Source organism: Lepus europaeus (assembly GCF_033115175.1).
Source record: "Lepus europaeus isolate LE1 chromosome 21 unlocalized genomic scaffold, mLepTim1.pri SUPER_21_unloc_6, whole genome shotgun sequence".
Taxonomy (NCBI): domain Eukaryota; kingdom Metazoa; phylum Chordata; class Mammalia; order Lagomorpha; family Leporidae; genus Lepus; species Lepus europaeus.
This window is the reverse complement of record NW_026909011.1, coordinates 129,802-148,314: the sequence shown is the minus strand read 5'-3', so window position 1 is coordinate 148,314 and position 18,513 is coordinate 129,802. Positions and strand designations below refer to the sequence as shown.

General features: G+C 52.4%; 2 protein-coding genes across 11 annotated transcripts in view; one reads left to right on the top strand and one right to left on the bottom strand.

The window, feature by feature from the left end:
* LOC133754346 (katanin-interacting protein-like) overlaps nt 1–6,076 on the bottom strand; it is an 85,456-nt gene extending 79,380 nt beyond the window's left edge. For 2 of the 3 annotated variants that reach the window (XM_062184809.1, XM_062184810.1), the window contains exon 1: nt 5,902–6,074. Coding sequence is in view for 1 of the 3 variants with exons in the window: in XM_062184808.1 (XP_062040792.1) it covers nt 5,902–5,908 (7 nt within the window). In the remaining 2 variants the exon portion in view is untranslated. Of the gene's footprint in view, nt 1–5,901 lie in introns of all 3 variants that reach the window. The other variant, XM_062184808.1, reaches the window with a different exon arrangement.
* Nucleotides 6,077–6,192: 116 nt separating this feature from the next.
* The window catches only part of LOC133754347 (general transcription factor 3C polypeptide 1-like), a 98,469-nt gene continuing 86,148 nt past the window's right edge, over nt 6,193–18,513 (top strand). For 7 of the 8 annotated variants that reach the window (XM_062184814.1, XM_062184817.1, XM_062184816.1 and 4 more), the window contains exons 1-5: nt 6,194–6,429; nt 11,574–11,783; nt 13,697–13,873; nt 14,122–14,265; nt 16,315–16,411. In XM_062184814.1, coding sequence (XP_062040798.1) covers nt 6,209–6,429; nt 11,574–11,783; nt 13,697–13,873; nt 14,122–14,265; nt 16,315–16,411 — 849 coding nt within the window. In that variant the 5' untranslated portion in view covers nt 6,194–6,208. Of the gene's footprint in view, nt 6,430–11,573; nt 11,784–13,696; nt 13,874–14,121; nt 14,266–16,314; nt 16,412–18,513 lie in introns of all 8 variants that reach the window. The other variant, XM_062184812.1, reaches the window with a different exon arrangement.

Here is an 18,513-nt window from a genome sequence, read left to right as displayed (position 1 = left end):
AGTACAAACAGGCAAGTGTTGAGTATTTGCTCTGGGGCCAGCAAAAGCAAATGCACAGCTTTAAAATCCTCCCTAATTACACGGATGCGCTGAACTGCTGTCTAATTATTATGTTCCTCAAAGACCGAGTACTTCTTTTTTTCCCCCTAAACCATCTCATACTTTAAAAGCACTGGGGAAAACCTGACTTTAACACAAAGGTGAGCATTTTCAGAAAGAAGACTCAAGTCCTGCCAATTACCTTTATGTAAATTTAAAAAAATGTCAAACATGGGGTTTTGACTTAAGCAAAGAGTGAGCTAATGACAAAGGTCACTAATTGCTAGAGACCTTCCTCAGAAGTGCCTCCGTCTCCTCTGAGCATGGCGGAGGGAAGCTGCAGACAATCACAGCACCCGCCGCCATGTAGAACCGTGTTTTTATGCACCAGACGGGGCCGCACGCTCTTTCATCCACTCTTCACTGACGGGGGTCTTCTTCATCATCCCCATTTCACTGACAGAAAAACTGAGGCTCCAAGAGGACAAAGGACATGTCTGGGATTCAAATCCACGGCTGCACGGCCCCTAAGACCTCAGCGCATCACACACTGTGTCACCGAGACAGACAGGCGGGAGCTGCTCAAAGTCAAATCCGACGGGCCAGGGAGAATGTCCTAGAAAGCTGTAGTGATCCTGGCATGCAGAATCAATCAGACTATAACCCGGATGGGGGCACCTGCTAGACATGGGGAGGCTTTCATCAGTCTGGGAAGTAAACATCTTTTTTTTTTTTTTTTTTTTTTTTTTTTGACAGAGTGGACAGTGAGAGAGAGAGAGAGAGAGAGACAGAGAGAAAGGTCTTCCTTTTTCCGTTGGTTCACCCCCCAGTGGCCGCTCCGGTGGCGCCCTGCGGCCTGTGCACCGCGCTGATCCGAAGCCAGGAGCCAGGTGCTTCTCCTGGTCTCCCATGCAGGTGCAGGGCCCAAGGACTTGGGCCATCCTCCACTGCACTCCCTGGCCACAGCAGAGAGCTGGACAGGAAAAGGAGCAACCAGGACAGAATCCGGCGCCCCAATCAGGACTAGAACCCGGTGTGCCCACACCACAGGCGGAGGATTAGCCTAGTGAGCCACGGCGCCGGCCGGAAGTAAACATCTTTCTAAGAGGGCCAGGGTTAGCTTCTCTGGGTGGCTAGAATCACAATTCCTTAAGGCCTGCTTCACTTTACCCAATAGATACATGCCTATACAACTATGCATAAATCACAATTTTACAGACTTGGAGGGGCCGGCGCTGTGGCATAGTGTGTAAAGCCACAGCCTGTAGTACTGGCATCCCTTATGGGTGCCAGTTCAAGTCCCGGCTGCTCCACTTCCCATACAGCTCTCTGCTATGGCCTGGGAAAGCAGTAGAAGATGGCTCAAGTCTTTGGGACCCTCCACCTTTGTGGGAGACCTGGAAGAGGCCCCTAGCTCCTGGGTTTGGATCGGCGCAGCTCCAGTCATTGCAGCCAATTGGGGAGTGAACCAGCAATGGGAGACCTCTCTCTCTCTTTCTCTCTTTCTCTCTCTCTCTCACTCTCTCTCCTTCTCCTTCTCCTTCCCCTTCTCCTTCTCTCTCTGTGTAACTCTGACTTTCAAATAAATAAATAAATCTTTCTTTAAAAAATGAAAAAACCTCTTTCTCTGTCTCTCCCTTTCTAACTCTACCTCTCAAATAAATAAATAAAATCTTTTAAAAATTATTTATTTAAAAAAAAAAAAGATTGGGAAAGAAAATGGGATTCTTTGAAGGTCATAGCTAATCTCAGGGTAAATACTTTCTTAGAATAAATTATTCCCCTTTGTAAGCAATCTGAAAATCAACAGATTCCTCCACGGGGCCACAGGCATATTCTAGGACAGGCTTCTTGAAAATGGTCTATTCCAGGGCTGGGGAACCCTTTGCCACCAAAGGCCATTTGGACATTTATAACATCAGTCATGGGCCACACAAAATTACCAACTAAAGCAGCCTGCTTTAGATCTACTAAATTTCAAGTTCTACCTTGTTGGGGACAGACCAAATTTCTTGGGCCTTCCCTGGTACAGCAATGTTTCTCAAAGCGTGTTCCACAGATCCTAGGAGGATGAGAGGAATGCAAAGAGAAAACTGCTCTCATCATAATTCTAATCCTTCTTCCCTAAGCAAAGCCAAGTAACCTGGGTTAGAACTGCTTGTAGCTTGAATCAAGGCAGCACAGCCAAACTACACCTGTAGCCATTATATTGTTTACTGTCCCAACCTCGTAATACAACAAAAAATCACTTTCACTTCAGAATGTCCTCAGGAAACAGCAATGATTCTATTGAGCCTCGGCCCATAAGATTCTGCATAAAGACATGGGAAGTATACATAAAGCATTTCTGTTACAAGCCAAGAACAATGGCTGATCCTAGAAAACCGACATGTGGTTGAGTTGCCAGCTGAACTAACCACCTTCAGTATGGAATGCCATTCTTCCTTGAATGAACAACTAACACACAAATTACAGTCACTCACAGCTGGGCATGGGGCAGACATTTTCACAAATACGAACCAAATGAGTCTGTCCCTTCAAGGTAACAACAGTATCTATGTCAATGATCAAAACTATTCAAGTGGAAAACTTGTTTTCATTACAGGAGTTCAATGGCTTCCCTATACTTAAAACTCTTTTAAAAAGTGAGATAGGTGATGGTATTAACAAGTGTGACTTTGATTCCGTGCAATGACATTTCAAAAGTTAACTTGTGGAAGATTTGCATGCTTCAGTGAACCAACATTTTCCCAGTGACCAATAGTTTATGTTATAAAATCCTATGAGTGGGAGTCGGCGCTGTGGCACAGTAGGTTAATCCTCTGAGTGCGGTGCCAGCATCCTATATGGGCGCTGGTTCTAGTTCCGGCTGCTCCACTTCTGATCCAGCTCTCTGCTGTGGCCTGGGAAAGCAGTAGAAAATGGCCCAAGTCCTTGGTCCCTGCACCCAGGTGGGAGACCTGGAAGAAGCTGCTGGTTTTGGATCAGCTCAGCTCTGGCCATTGCGGCCAGTTGGGGAGTGAACCAGCAGATGGCAGACCATTCTCACTGTCTATAACTCTACTTCTCAAATAAATAAATAAAATCTTTAAAAAAAAATCCTATGAGTAAAATATTCAGTCAAAGGGCAAGATAGAACAGTAAATTTTAATGGAACAGAATACAAAAGCTTAATGATAAGGGTCTAGATATCCTATTGTGACTAAGCTTTAACAAACTGCCACTTGCTAAGTTCTGTTATATTATCAAAGAGTGTCTACAGTTACCTAAAAAGGCAATTAAAAATATCCCTCCCTGGTCCAATGATATATCGACGATGTGTGTGTGCAAGTGCTTGTGTACTTCTTCGTATGTGTGTGTATTTCTTCGTATGTGTGTGTATTTCTTCGTATGTATGTGTATTTCTTCGTATGTATGTCTTCATCCATATCAGCCCAAATAACATGACAAAACAGTTGGGATGCTGAAGCTGACACAAGTCTAGCTCCTTACTATTAAACCAGACACCACAGAGATTTGAGAAAATACAAAACAATGTCAGGGGTGGCACTGTGGTGCAGTAGGTTAGCCTTCGCCTGCGGTGCCAGCATCCCCTATGGGCTCTGGTTTGAGTCCCAGCTCCTCCACTTCTGACTCAGCTCCCTGGTAATGGCCTGGGAAAGCGGTGGAAAATGGCCCAAGTGCTTGGGCTCTTGCACCCAAGTGGGAGACCCAGAGAAGCTTTTGATAGGCTTAGCTCCAAATGCTGCAACCATTTGGGGAGAGAACCAGTGGATGGAAAACTCCTCCCTCTCTCTCTCTCTCTCTCTCTCTCTCTCTCTCCCTCTGTCTGTAACTCTGCCTCTCAAATAAATAAATCTTAAAAAAGAAAAAAAAAGTCATTTTTCTTACTAAATTTTTAGCGGAAATGCAACTACTTGTCCATTAAAGATAGTATCTATATTCGGATGTAACAGGTTTATTCTTGACCTGTTTAAGTGAATCCATAAATGAACGTGTTGCAATTCTGTTTCAATTTCTGACATGGCAAATGTCACAGATGTAAAACATGTAAGCAAAGCCCTTTGGAGGCAGGAGCATAAAGGCTTTCTGAGGCCGGAAGGATTGAGTATTGTTTGGTAGCAACAGTGGGTTGTCCTTTCCAAGGAGCAAACTGGTGAGAGACATTCTAGAGCACCTCTGAAGGGCAAAGGGCAAAGGGCAAAGGGCAAAGGTATCTTGACAGCTCAAGCCAGAACGTTCCAGTAAAAGCACTCTTCCAGGCTGTGTTCAGTGTGTATCAAAGGCAGGCAATTTCTTCAGGGACAAATTCCAGAGACGCCAGGGGCAGTGGCATAAAAAGAATCTAGCGCTCACTCTAAGGCATGAGTCGGGCCCATCTATCTGCGAAGTCAAATAACACTGCACTTTACATTCATGTTCTTTCCCGTGGTCAAGGCCATGATTCCAATCAAGGATCCCTGAATGGTGGCCCACAGACCACCTCTGGCCTTCAGACGGGTGGGCCAACTGGGTATTTTGAGAAACACCCTACAACTGGCTTGGAAGCTGCCTGACCAGCTTCCGGTTCACAGCCCCAAACCCAGGAGCCTCATCCTTGCAGACACTCGCGTTTGTTAGCCTCTGGACTCAAGGGCTCCCCGAAAACCCTGCCACTGAAGGACCCTTATGGGGGAGAGGGACAAGAAACTAGGCCTGGGCAGATATCAGGGGCTTCTTAAGAGGTTAGATGTTCCCCAGAGTCCAGCGGGCAGGACGTTCTCTGGGAAGGAAAAGTCAATCCCCTTCAGAGAACCTCTAGGCATGCCCAGAGCAGAGTTGCCACTCCCCTTCGGAGAGTCTCAGCACTCTCCTCAGCACTCTCCTCAGCTGGTTCCCTCAGCACTCTCCTCAGCACTCTCCTCAGCACTCTCCTCAGCTGGTTCCCTCAGCACTCTCCTCAGCACTCTCCTCAGCACTCTCCTCAGCTGGTTCCCTCAGCACTCTCCTCAGCACTCTCCTCAGCTGGTTCCCTCAGCACTCTCCTCAGCACTCTCCGGTATGCTAATTGTCCCTCCGAACCAGCCAATCCCGTGCCACCTCTGCATTCCATATGCTAATTCGTTGCCTATATAACCTGTGTGAAACTGCCGCTCAGGGCTCCTCACTGCCTGAGGTGGGGGCCCGTTTGCGCAAACGTTCAATAAAAACCTCGTGCTTTTTGCATCAACTGGTCTGGATCTTTGGGCGTCCTCCCGAGCAAGTGGGCATCTCTGCAACTGAGAGGTCCAACACCACATCTCAGACTCCGTGATCCAGCTCCAGAGTCAGAGTGCCCGGGTTCCCCGCTCACTCTGCCGCTTGCTGGCTGTCCAACTTTCGGGAGTTACTGAACTTCCGGGAGCCTCCGTTTTCCTCGCTGTAAAATGGGATAACCTTGACCTCACACGGCTGCTAGGAAGCTTAGAGAGGTGCTCGTGGGCTGTTGCTAACACTAGACTGCACACTCCCGTGCTAAGTCCCTTCCCAGGAGCGACGACTGAGCTACCCACAGTCACACTTACCTCTACCCAAACTCCCAGATCCCACAGCTCCAACCTCCCGGGACACGCAAGGTCCTCCTCGGCCCTCTACTTCTCCTTTCCCGGAGACCCTGGCCAGTCCTGGGTTCCCACACGACCACAGGTTCGGTACCGCTGACCACTCCCCCAGCCGCTTCTCCCCAACCCGGACCACTAACTCTCCCTTTCCCTCAGATCGGAGACCGCCTTGAGTCAGGAATTGGCGGTCCAGGAGTCTACGGCCTAGGCCCTTGTCTGAAGAAGACTCAGGAATGTTGAAGAGTAACTGCCCGCCCTCCCGGAGGGGCCCTTAGACACTCACCGTCCATCCTTAAAGGCGGCGGTTACGGCGGTTACGGCGGTTACGGGTGCTCGAACCGGAAGCTGCCCCTACACTGTTTGCAGTTCCCCTGGTTACTGCAGGGCTCCCGACCAATGGCGGTGGAGCGCCGCTTGCTGAGCCCGCCTCCAAAGCGAGTGACGTCACGGAGGCGCGCTAGAACGCCTCCTCAGATCCCGGGGTGCGACCCGCCTCCGGCGGCCACAGATCCTTGTGCGCAGGCGCGCTGGGAAAGGCCGCCTGGCGCCGCGGTGCGCAGGCGCCGCGGGGGCTGCTAAGTGAAGCGGCAATGGACGGCTTGGAGTCTTTGTTGGACGAGGTGGCCCTGGAGGGGCTCGATGGCCTATGTCTGCCCGCGCTGTGGAGCCGCCTGGAAACGCGCGTGCCGCCTTTCCCTTTGCCGTTGGAGCCCTACACGCAGGAGTTTCTGTGGCGGGCCCTTGCCACGCACCCAGGAATCAGCTTCTATGAGGAGCCTCGGGAGCGACCAGACCTCCAGCTCCAGGATCGGTGAGCGGCCTGGGCCTGCGGGCGGGCGCAGGGCCCGGGTCCTGATGGGGTTGGGGAGGGGGCAGGGAATGGAGCGAACCCGGGGCGGGAGAAACCCAGACCCGGAGTGTGGTGGGCAGCACCTGATGTGGGGACCAGGTGGGGCCCAGGAGCTGGGGATCATCTGATGGTAACCCCGTTATATCCGGGCGGGCTGCATTCAGAGAGTATTTCCATGAAATTGGACGTAGGACGGGAGCAGGAAGGCAGTTCCTGTGGAACGCTCAGGGTTGGACCAGGGCAAGTGCGCACAGCAGCCAGTTTAGGAATCGCGCTGATAACCCGAGCACGGACCAGGTACGACTCTGCAGTTCCGTTTTAGGAGCTTGGGGAGGTCGGTCCACACCGTGACCCCCTGGAAGTAGGTGCTGTCGTCTGTCCCACTTTACAGGGGTGTAAACTGAGGCGTGCACAGGGGATAAGCAAGGAGCATTGATTTGAACTCTGTATGTCTCCGGAGTCTTTTTTCTTTCTTTTCATTGATTTGAAAGACAAGAGACAGAAACAGCGGGCTGCCATCTGCTTGCTCACTCCCCAAATGCCCGCAACAGCTGGGCCTGCTGGGCTAGCCAAAGCCTAGAGCCTGGAACTCCATCTGGATCTCCCACGTGGGTGGCAGGGCCTCAAGTACTTGAGCCATCGGCTGCCTCCCAGGGTGTGCATTGGCAGGAAGCTGGACTGGAAGCTGAGGCAAGCAGGAGCCCTGGGGACTTCCATGTGGAATGCAGGCCTGGTGGTGTCTTTATCCCTGAACCAAGTGCCGGCCCCCAGAGTCTGTGCTCTTCTGCCATATTGTGAGGGTGGGGGCAGTCCCCAGAGGTGATACCCAAGACAAGGCTTGGAAGTTGGATTTAGGCAGCCGGTTGGCAAAGAGAACGGTGGACAGAGAGCGGGAATGTGAAAGGCCGAAGGAAGAGAACTAAGTTTGGCTGGAGTGTAGGGTAGAAGGACAGAACAAGGAATAAGGGTTGGCACACAGATGCATGTTAGGAGTTGGTACTGTTCTAAGATTCTTTGTTTTTTTAAGATTTATTTATTCATTTGAAAGAGTTACACAGAGAGAGAGAGAGGTCTTCCATCCGCTGGTTCACTCCCCAATTGGCGGCAATGGCCAGAGCTGTGCCAATCCGAACCAGGAACATTTTTTTTCCAGGTCTCCCACATCGGTGCAGGGGCCCAAGGACTTGGGCCATCTCCTACTGCTTTCCCAGAGAGCAGAGAGCTGGATTGGAAGTGGAGCAGCCAGGACTCAAACTGGTGCCCATATGGGATGCTGATGCTGCAGGCAAGAGGCTTAACTCCCTGCACCATGGCATCGGCCCTTAGAAGCTTAATTTGTTTTAAAGATTTATTTATTTATTTGAAAGTCAGAGTTAGAGAGAGGAGGAGAGGCAGAGAGAGAAAGGGGGGTCTTTCATCTGGTTCGCTCCCCAATTGGCTGCAACAGCACTTCATGCAGTGGCTTTACCTGCTATGCCACACTGCTAGCCCCGATTCTTTTTTTTTTTTTAAGATATATTTATTGGAATTTTGCCTCTCTTGGGGCTCCCCTCCAGGCCACTCTGGCTGGAGGTTTCTGTCTTAAATAAATTTTGCTTTTCTTTAAAAAAATTTTTATTTATTTGAAAGGCAGAGTTATAGAGAGATAAGGAGAGACAGAGAGAGGTCTTCCATCCACTGGTTCACTCCCCACAAATGGCCACAATAACCAAGACTGAGCCAGGCCAAAGCCAGGAGCCAGGAGCTTCTTCCAGGTCTTCCATGTAGGTGCAGGGCCCCAAGGGCTTGGACCCTCCTCTGTTGCTTTCCCAGGTGCATTAGCAGGGAGCTGGATGGAAAGTGGGGCAGACAAGACTCCAGTTGGTACCCATATGGGATGCTGGTTTGCAGACAGACCCAGGCTTAACCCACTGTGCCACAGGGCTCACCCCCTAAGATTCTTTTATTTATTTATTTTTTTAAGATGTATTTATTTATTTGAAAGGCAGAATTACATAGAGAGACAGAGAGGTGTTCCATTTGCTGGTTCACACTCCAAGTGGCTACAACGGCCAGGACTGGGCCAGGCCAAAGCCAGGAGCTTCATCTGGTGGGTGCGGGGGGCCTAAGCACTTGGTCATCTTCCATTGTTTTCCCAGGTGCATTAGTGGGGAGCTGGATTGGAAGTAGAGCTGGCATCTACCAGTGTCACAGACAGCACCTTAACCCACTGCACCACAATACCAGTCCCTGTTCTAAGTTTCTTACATATAGTAAGTTGTTTCATTTTTACAACAACCTTAAGAGGTGGGTAATGTTACCCCTGTTTTCCTGAAAAGAACATCAAGGCACAAAATGACTTGTTCAAGGTCATCAACTAGCAAGAGCAGAACCCACAGGGCCAGCGCTGTGGTGTAGTAGGTTAAGTATCCACCTGCAGTGCCTGTATCCCACATGGCATCGGTTCAAGTCCTGGCTGCTCCACTTCCGATCCAACTCTCTGCTATGGCCTAGGAAAGCAGCAGAAGATGGCCCAAGTGTTTGAGCCCCTGCACCCACATGGAAGACCCAGAAGAACTGGTGCCTGGCTACGCATTGGCCCAGCTCTGGCTGTTGTGGCCATTTCAGGAGTGAACCAGAGGATGGAAGACCTCTCTCTCTATCTCTCCCTCTCTCTGGCTGTAATTCTGCCTCTTAAATAAATAAATAAGGAAGAACAGAACCCAGAATTTGAATGCAGAAATTCTAGGTCCAGAATCCACTCTGCCTTGCACTGGAGAAGCTAATCAACCATCCTTTATTCCCATTTCTAGAGTTTCTCCCTTATCAAAAGGACAGTGGGAAGCCACCCAAGGGAGGGTCAGACACGGACAAAGAGTGAAGCTGAGAGCCTCTTTGCAGTCTGGTCATAGCAGCGAGGCAGGGGCCAGCTTGCCATCGTAGGTGTGGAACAGAGGCTAAGGAAAAAGGATCGAGACAGCCACAACGGCGGAGTCCAGAGGATTGGTGGCTGATCGGCTGTGAGGAGAGACAGGATTCTAGGAGGATGTTGGGCCCCTGAGTGAACCCGATACCCTCCCCTGAGGCAGGGAACACAGCTGAGCAGCCTTGAGGTGTGCATCTGGTGGGGGCACACAGCTGGGGGTTGGGATGAGGCTCCTTCAGGTTGTCCAAGTGCAAGCTCTGTTTAGTGAACATCTGGCCTCACGGGAGCTAAAGCAGGTCAGAGGGAGGGACCGAGCCAGACGTCGGTGAGTCATCCCCTGTCCTTGGTGATGAAAGCCGTTGGCTGAGATGATCCCTAGGAGAGAGCGGGGCCAGTGCTCCTGGGCTTGCGTTAGGTCTGTGTCCCAGTGAACCCAGGCTAGGTTAGAAGTGCATCCAGGCCACTTACCCGGCCTGGCACCGTGGCTTAGCCAAGCCACCCTGACCGTGCTCAGGACACTTTACCTTACAACTGGGCAGAATCATCAGCACAAGCCCGGTGTGCAGTAAGGCGTTTATGGAATGCTGTACTGCAGTGACAAGCAGGGTGGTTGTGTGCGGGTTGACTTTTGCACGAGGTCAAAAGTGAAAGCAGCACGTGGTGGGGATTGTGTTCTGGTCGGCGGCCTTCAGCGGAGCTCTGAGGTGCATGGACATTGCAGACAGAGTGGAGGATGAGGAGCTTCAACAGAAGACAGAAAGGCGTCACTGCAGAGGGGCCGGGCAGTCTGGCCAGAGTGGTTACCTGGGAGCTGGGGAGAAGTCGGGATTTGAGAACGCAGAGGGGGGCCGGCGCTGTGGTGTAGCAGGGCATCATGCATGGACACCGGTTCGTGTCCACCTGCTGGTGCGGCTGTGAGGTTCTGCAGGGGGTGGCCCAAGTGCTTAGACCCCTGCTCCCACGTGGGAGACCTAGAGGAAGCTCCTGGCTCCTGGTCTCGGCCTAGCCCAGTCCCGGCTGTTGGCAGCTGTTTGGGGAATGGACCAGCGGATGGAAGACCTCTCTCTCTGTCTCCCTCTCTCTAACTCTACCTTTCAAATAAATAAAAGTAAACAACAACAACAACAAAAATAGAAGAGCACAAAGGTCCCAGAGGGGGCAAGAAAAGGCTTGAAAAGTGGATGTGGACCAAGCCTCAGCTAGACTGGTGCAGGGTGTGAATGAGATTTCAAAGGAAAGCTCACTCTACGGGGCTGACTGGCTAGGAGAGAAAGCACGTGTCAGAGATGCTGAGGCCAAGGGACAGTGTCGCACCAGGGAGGTACTTGATTGGAGGGGGGAGGGGCACTCACAACCTTGGATTTGATAGACAACTGGAGACATTGCACAGACAGGACTGAGGGTTCAGAGGTGAGAATGGTTCACATGAGCATGATGGTTAACACCATGGAAGTAGATAAGGGTACCCAAGAGATGGACAGATGATGTCTTAGGGGAGGAATGCCCTGAATCGCTCAGTCCCAATGTGGTGGCCTGGAGTCCCACAACCACGTTTGGAGGGAAACCAAAGGGGGCCGTGACTGGGGCCAGTAAGGCAGTTTGGGTCCCAGCACCCAACTTCTTTTTTTTTTTTTTTTTTTTTGACAGGCAGAGTGGACAGTAGAGGGAGCCAGAGAGAAAGGTCTTCCTTTGCCGTTGGTTCACCCTCCAATGGCCGCCGCGGTAGGCGCGCTGCGGCCGGCGCACCGCGCTGATCCGATGGCAGGAGCCAGGTGCTTCTCCTGGTCTCCCATGGGGTGCAGGGCCCAAGAACTTGGGCCATCCTCCACTGCACTCCCTGGCCACAGCAGAGAGCTGGCCTGGAAGAGGGACAACCGGGACAGGATCGGTGCCCCGACCGGGACTAGAACCCGGTGTGCCGGCGCCGCAAGGCGGAGGATTAGCCTGTTAAGCCACGGCGCCGGCCCCAGCACCCAACTTCTGGGGCCAGCTTGGGAGACCCTGGGAAGGTCCGCATTCTCTCTTCTCTGTTGTTAAAAGGCAGGACCCTGCTTGTCAAGGCTGTTTGCATCTTGCAGTAGGGACACTGCAGTCTCAGCTCTTTCTCTCTGATCTCGGCTAGAGCCTGTCAGAGGCACTCACTGCGCAGGCGTCATTGCCGAAGCTCAGCTGGGTTTGCCGCCTGTGCTTTTCCCCCTAGGTACGAGGAGATTGACTTGGAAACTGGCATTTTGGAGTCCAGGAGGGACCCGGTCCCTCTGGAGGATGTCTACCCCATTCACATGATCTTAGAGAACAAGGATGGCATCCAGGGCTCGTGTCGGTACTTTAAGGAGAGGAAGAACATCACCAGCGACATCAGGACCAAGTCTCTGCAGCCGCGTTGTACGATGGTGGAAGCCTTTGACAGGTAACTGGTTCACCCCCGTCAGGAACCCCTCACGTCAGGGGTGTGGTCAGAGCACTCGGCTCGGGTCTTTGGCCCCAGCGTCTCTTGGAGGTTGCCAACCCTGCTCTAAGCCAGCTCTCAGCCCGCTTCACCCCACTGCAGCTGGGCTGATTGAGGTCAGGGCTCCTATCTGTCCCTCTGTTTGTGTGCATGGTTGCGGCAGGCAGCTGACATTTGGAAGTTGCCTTTTTGTTCTCTTGTCCTAGCTGGGCCCTGGGCCGCAGAGCCATCCCTGTGCAAGTCCTCAGGAGGTCAGCCTCTTGAAGGTAGAGACCGGCTGTGTTTATCGTAGCGTTCTGGCACTTGGCGCAATGCTTGGGCAGTATCTGATGTCACAGTCAGCAAACCAGAACCAGCAGGAGTCACTGAGCCAGATAATTGCCAATGATGTCCAGAGTCATTGGAATTACAATGGTGTGGGCTAGGAAAGCCATCTGGGGAAGAAAACAAAGAGCAGCAAAGCCACTCCACTGCGTTCAAACTTTCTCCCAAGTGACCTCTTAGAATTTAACTTAGTGAGGGTTTTGAGAAAAAGGATCCTGAGTTTGTCACCCTGAGCGTCATGTGGACTCTGTTTACTATGTGTTAGCATCCACTTGGAAGACAGGCCATACGGTCCTCGCTGACTTACACAGACAACTCATTATAGGCCCAAACAGTGTATTGACACAGCTTCTTCCTTTTTCTTTTTGTCTGCGTGGTGGTGGAATCAGGGGGAAGGAAAGCCATCAGGCTAGACAGGTCTGGGCGGTGTGGCCAGGCTAGGGCCGGGAAGAAGGGAGAGGCGAGGGCTTGGCAGCCCATGAGCTGTGGCATGTGGACCCTTGGTGACTCCTTCACCCAGGAAAGGGAGGCCTCTGGTCCAGTAACATGATACCACGTGGTGAGCAAGGGGCGTGCTCTCCACAGCACCTCCTGTACAACTCCCTGATGCAGGGCCAGGGCTGGGCTCCTAGAGTGTGCATGGGGAGGGTCGCTCTGCCCCAGGCATGAGCCTAACTCAGGCCAGCCTCTGCTGGAGGTAGAGCTTCAGCTATCAGTGGGAGCGGTGGACAGCTTGGACTGTGGGCCCCTGCATGGGAATGAGGCGTCTTGCAGCACCTTGCTTGCAAACTTTTTACTTCTTTCTGGACATTATCTTTGACCCATCAGATCTGTTGTCCAGCAGAGAGAAGTCACTGACAGCACAGTTGGGTGTTGCTGACTCTGAAGGTCTATCAGTCCAGTGCACTTGGCATGGTCATTCACTTAAGTACACTTGCTGAGCACCCACCCTGTGCCCAGCTCATTCTAGGCACTCAGGGTATCCTTATGAACAAGTTGGGGGTGTGCCTGTGTTTGAATTAAGGAGGATGGATGAGAATGTTGCCCGCCCCCTCCTCCCCCCTTGGCTGTTTGTGAGTGCTAGGTGCTGTGAAGAGCCTGGGAATGGTTGAGTGGGACTGGAGCTCTGGCTGACGTTTTCTGGAAGGCCTGGGTGATGGGAAGGAATCAGCCATCTGAGGATCGGGGACAGGGCAGCAGCTAGGCAGACGGAAGAGCCAGGACAGTGACCCTGACACTTCTTACTGGCACAAGAAGGCCCCTGTGGGTGAAGATGAAGTGAGCGAGGCAGGGGGGGCCTTCCAGGCCGGGGCGAGGGTGTGGATTTGGTCTGAGTGCCTTGGCGAGCCCTGCAGGGCATCAGCCAGGAAGTAACAGGTCAGCCCTGTTCATTCAGCACACTGTGGGGTTCTAGGACGGCAGACCCACTTCGGAACATGATGGCCTTCTGGGAACCCAGAAAACGATAGTTCTAAATCTGCTTTTTCAGATTTCCATTTTCATAAAATCGCTTCGACCTGTTTCTTCACGTGGGTGTTTCTGACTTGCAGGTGGGGGAAGAAGCTGATCATCGTTGCCTCCCAGGCCATGCGTTACCGGGCCCTGATAGGCCAGGAGGGGGATCCTGACCTGAAGCTCCCCGACTTCTCCTACTGCATCCTGGAGCGACTGGGCCGGTCCAGGTGGCAGGGGGAGCTGCAGCGAGACCTGCACAGCAGTGCCTTCAAGTAAGGGGGAGGATTTGCATGTGGGGCTCACTGACCACCACAACCTGCCTCCCAAATGCAGGGGCTGCTGCCTTGTCTTCCCTGGGGATTTTTAAAAATCTCTGACTGTTCTCTTGGGTTGGCTGGGTCAGTGTGTGTCGGTGCGTACGTCTGGGGGAGAGACTCCCTACACTGTGGTGCTAAAACTACCAGCAAACCAAAACGACGTGACCCACACCCTCCTCCCCTTCCCCCTCCTCCTCCTCCAGGGTCGATGCTGGGAAGCTTCACTATCACAGGAAAATCCTGAACAAAAACGGGCTCATCACAATGCAGTCCCACGTGATCCGGCTGCCCACTGGAGCCCAGCAGCACTCGATCCTCCTCCTCCTCAACCGCTTTCACGTGGACAGGTATGCTAGAAGGGAACAAAGCCTTCGGCGACTTGTACTGCAGCCACGAGCGTGATGCTTTCAAAAATCATTAGAGGCCAAATGAGAATATGACTGTGGCTTTCCAAAGAAGACATTTAGTTGTCTGTTTCTGTTGAAAATAAGTCCTGCTCACTTAGAAAGCCTGGAAATTAGAAAAGGACAAAAAAAAAAAAAAAATGCCTGCTACTCTGTAGCTCAACAATGGGAACTTTTATCATTTTGGTGAGAACTTTTTTAGTTCTCATTAAAGGTGAGAACCAAAGGTGTAAAAAAAAAAAAAACATCAAACTTGAGTTGCTGTGGTGGCAGAGTTGTGGTTGGATTATGTCCATTTCAGATTGGAGGTTTTTGCAACACAACCGTGATAATCCACCCACTGGGATAAGAAGGCAAGGTTCTGCCAAGTGCTTACAGTGCAGGATACTCTAGCTGGGTATCATAGCGTGGGCTGTGCTATTGCACAGGCTGTTGTAATAGGCACACTCCTTTTTGAGGACCAGGATGTCTCTGAGAGTAAGTTACCTCTCACCCGTTAATCCTTGCTGTTGGGGAGACTAATTTCCTGGCACAGCGATGGGAGAAAGAAAGCTTCCACCACCCCGCAGAGGTCTCACTCTAATTCTGGCAGCCCCATGCCCTCCTGAGTGAGAAGAACAGAAGCCAAGTGCAGGGAGTGAAGGACAAGTGGGTGCCTTTGAGTGGCCCACGCCTGGCCACCAGTGCCTGGAGTGGAGGTGGGCAGACGGACAGGGTGGTTGAGGAAGTCCCTGCCCTTGACCCTGGTGGCCAGGGCCAGCCTCCAAAAGGAAGGGGAGTGAACAGTCAGGATTAAGTGTCCCTTTCAAGTTGACAGTGCCTACTGCCTTGCCCAGGGCTTGGCCCAGACAGTGCGTGATACTCATGTGCAGCCTGTCCTGACTCCAAACCTCCAGGAACAAAAGCCGCCCCTGTGCTCCGGTCACGTGTCTGGTAGTCCTGACTCGCCTTCAAGCACACCCACCATCAAAATGTCCCAGACTCCTAGTTTATCTTTCAGTCTCTGTTTTGGAAACCTGCATTGAAGAGAATTCTGTTTGGTGAATTGGTTTCTAGTTTCTAATTAGTCACACCATCCATTAGTTACATGATGCTGTTACTGCACTTGTAGTTGGTGGGCGGCCTGTAATCTACAAAGAACGTAGGGTGAGAATCCTGGGGAAGGGGAGGAAGCTCCGGATGAAGTCAGGCACTGTACTCCAGTTACTGCCTTTCCCTTGGGCAAAGGTGCTGACCACTATGGACTGTGGTTTCTTCTGTGTAAGATGGCCATGACTCAGTGCTCCTACGCATGGTAGTTCATGTGCTGTACATATCTGCCCCTTCATTCATTCTTTCACCGATTGAGAAGTGGGTGCAATGTTGAGGTCTCATCCGTGTGCTCTGCCTTCCCCTTGGATGTGAGTCAGGCCAAGCTGCCCTCATGTGGCTGACCTGTGTCCCTGCTCCGGGCTCCCCAGGGCACACGCAGCCAGGAGCCCTGAGCTCTTCAGTTGAGTCTTTTGGTGACCATGAGCTTGGAAGTATTTATTGTAACATCCGCTTCATTATAGAAATGAGCTGACAGGTGGAATCGGGCACGCTGTGAAGTCAGATGGAAAGCAGCTCCAGATTGAGCGAAGTGTCAGGAGGGCGTGAAGTAAGCACTGGGTTTAGGGAAGGAAGACTCAGGCTAGCGTCTTGGACCTGAAGTTTGGAAAAAGCTGATTCACTTCTCGATGTAATTATCTCCATCTTTCTTTGCCGGGTGATTTATAAGGAAATGTTGTAAGAAAAGCTTCCTAGACTTCAAAGTGTTATAAAAATGTCAGGGCTCAGGGCTCACATTGTGGTGCATAGAGCATGTTGAGCCACCACTTGGAACACTGGCGTTCCATATGGGTGCTGGTTCTTGTCCCAGCTGCTCCACTTCCAACCTGGATGATGGTTGAGACCTTGAGCCTGGGCCAGACGGTGAGTTTGAAGAAGTCAACTGTGTGGTGTCTCTCGCAGGAGGAGCAAATACGACATCCTCATGGAGAAGCTGTCGGTGATGCTGAGCGCACGGAGTAACCGCATCGAGACACTGGGCAGGCTGAGGGAGGAACTGGTGAGCTGGGAGGGGGGGGCGTGGGGGGGGGGCCCGGGGTGCCAGGCTGACCCTGACCTGTGCCCAGCCTGGCGAGCTGCCTCAGCCTAGACAAGGAATTGCAGCCCCGAGCCCTGCGGTGCACCCCAAAGGATCGGGCTGTCTTCCCTTTTGGAGGGTGAGAAAAGGCTCAATGCCAGGGCCCGATTTCCCTGCCCTCCCAGCCGTTGCTCTTGGCCCAGCTGTCAAGGTTCACACGGAGAGTGGTAAATCCTCAGGTTTATACTTCCTCCCGTGATTGTCCCCAGCGGGCTTAGGCTGCGATGACGGAGCAGAAGAGGAGAGGACAGGGCCCAGAGCACCTCGGCCCTGCCTCATCTCTGGTCCAGGAGCAGTGACTGAGTCACAGAGTGAGCACGAGAGGAAGAGCAGAAGGGAGGGGGGGTGCTGCTCCCTGCAGGAGTGCACGTCAGGAACAGGAGGGCGCCAAGACAGCCCTGGAGGTTGGAGCACAGAGCGTCGCATGTGAGGTGAAGGTTCGTGGGGACCTGCTCTGTGGTCACATATCACAGCCACAAGGACTGTCGTTGCCACTGGTCCTCCTGTGCCACACTGGTGCAGCTCTGGTCTCCGATTTCCTCGTTCGGAAATCAGAACTCGCTGCAGGGTCACTGCACGCCCAAGTCTCTTCAAAGCCAAGGTTATAAACCAGAGGCTTGTGGGTCACACCTGGCTTGTGAAAAATCAATTTGACTTAGCTTTTTCTTTTTTTTGAAAATGGAGATTTCATATACACACCTAGGTGTGTATTTGGGGAAAAAAAACCTCCATTTTCCTTTCTCCAGCTTCCCTTGAAAAATCTGCAGCTCTGAGCCTGCAGCCTGTCCTGACAACAGTGAGCTGGAGCTAGGTGTGCACTGGGCAGCCCCCGCCCCCAGCCCCCTCCTTTGTGTGACCCTCAGACCCCGAGGCCGAGCGTCAGCGCCATCTGTGATCACGTGCACCGCCATCTGTGATCACGTGCACCGTGCTTTCTAGCTGACTAACAAAAGTAGGAAATAAAAGGCCGCTTGAGAAGGCCTCTCTCAGGAGACCCTAGCAGAGGTGAAGGAAGTCCCGACCCCCCACACTGGCCCTGGCTGACTTCGGAGATTGGAGACTTCTGCCCTGGAGTTGCTGGGGCAGGGAGCTGGGGCTGCTGTGCCCTGGGGTCAGCACTGTGGGCTGCATGAGAGACAAGAGTTGACTGCTGCAGGCCATTCTTTCACTTATCCATTCAACAAACACCGTAGCAGGTGTCTCCTTTGAGTCAGAACCGTGCTCCACCCTAAGAGGGCAACAGCGAACCAGGGTGACGGGTCTGTGTCACAGAGCTGTTCTAATGGAGGGGCAGGCGAAGAATGCCTCCGAGCTCAGTGACAGAGGCCGGGGACAGCTTCACAGGGCAAGTGACACTCCAGGGGGGCCCTTGCCCAGGCGGACAGGTGCATTGGCATTTCAACCGAGGAGAGCAGCTCACGCAGAGGCCCGGAATTGGGGAGCCCATGGGACGTTTGTAGAGGTCACTGGGGGTGGCTGATGCTGGGGTGCTGGGGGGATGGCTGGAAAAGAAAGGGGACCTATGATGCTGGTCCTTGGGCCAAAGCACTGCTGAGTGTTTGGGGAAGATGGACAGGCCAAGGGAGGGCCATTGAAATGGGTGGGGGTGGCAGCCGTGGCCAGGGAGGCCTGAATTGTTTTGAGAAGCATTTTAGGGGTGAAACGAACCGGTGAGTGGCTGAGCCAGGATGTCGAGGCGCAGGAAGCAGAAGGACCTGAAGATGAAGTCCATGTAGCTTCCATGGTCAGAGCGGGTGCTGCTGGCCAAGGTGCCTGGCCGTGTTGGGGCCTGGTGGATGTTTGTCAGATGGATGCGTGAATGAAGCACACAGCAGTTGGGAGAGAAGGAGGCACAGGACAGATTTGATTTTTTTTTTTAAAGATGTATTTATTTATTTGAAAGGCAGCATTACAGAGAGGCAGAGAAAGAGAGAGAGGTCTTCCATCTGCTGGTTCAATCCCCAAAAGGCCGCAAGGGGCGGATCTAGGCTGATTCATTCCAAGCCAGGAGCCAGGAACTTCTT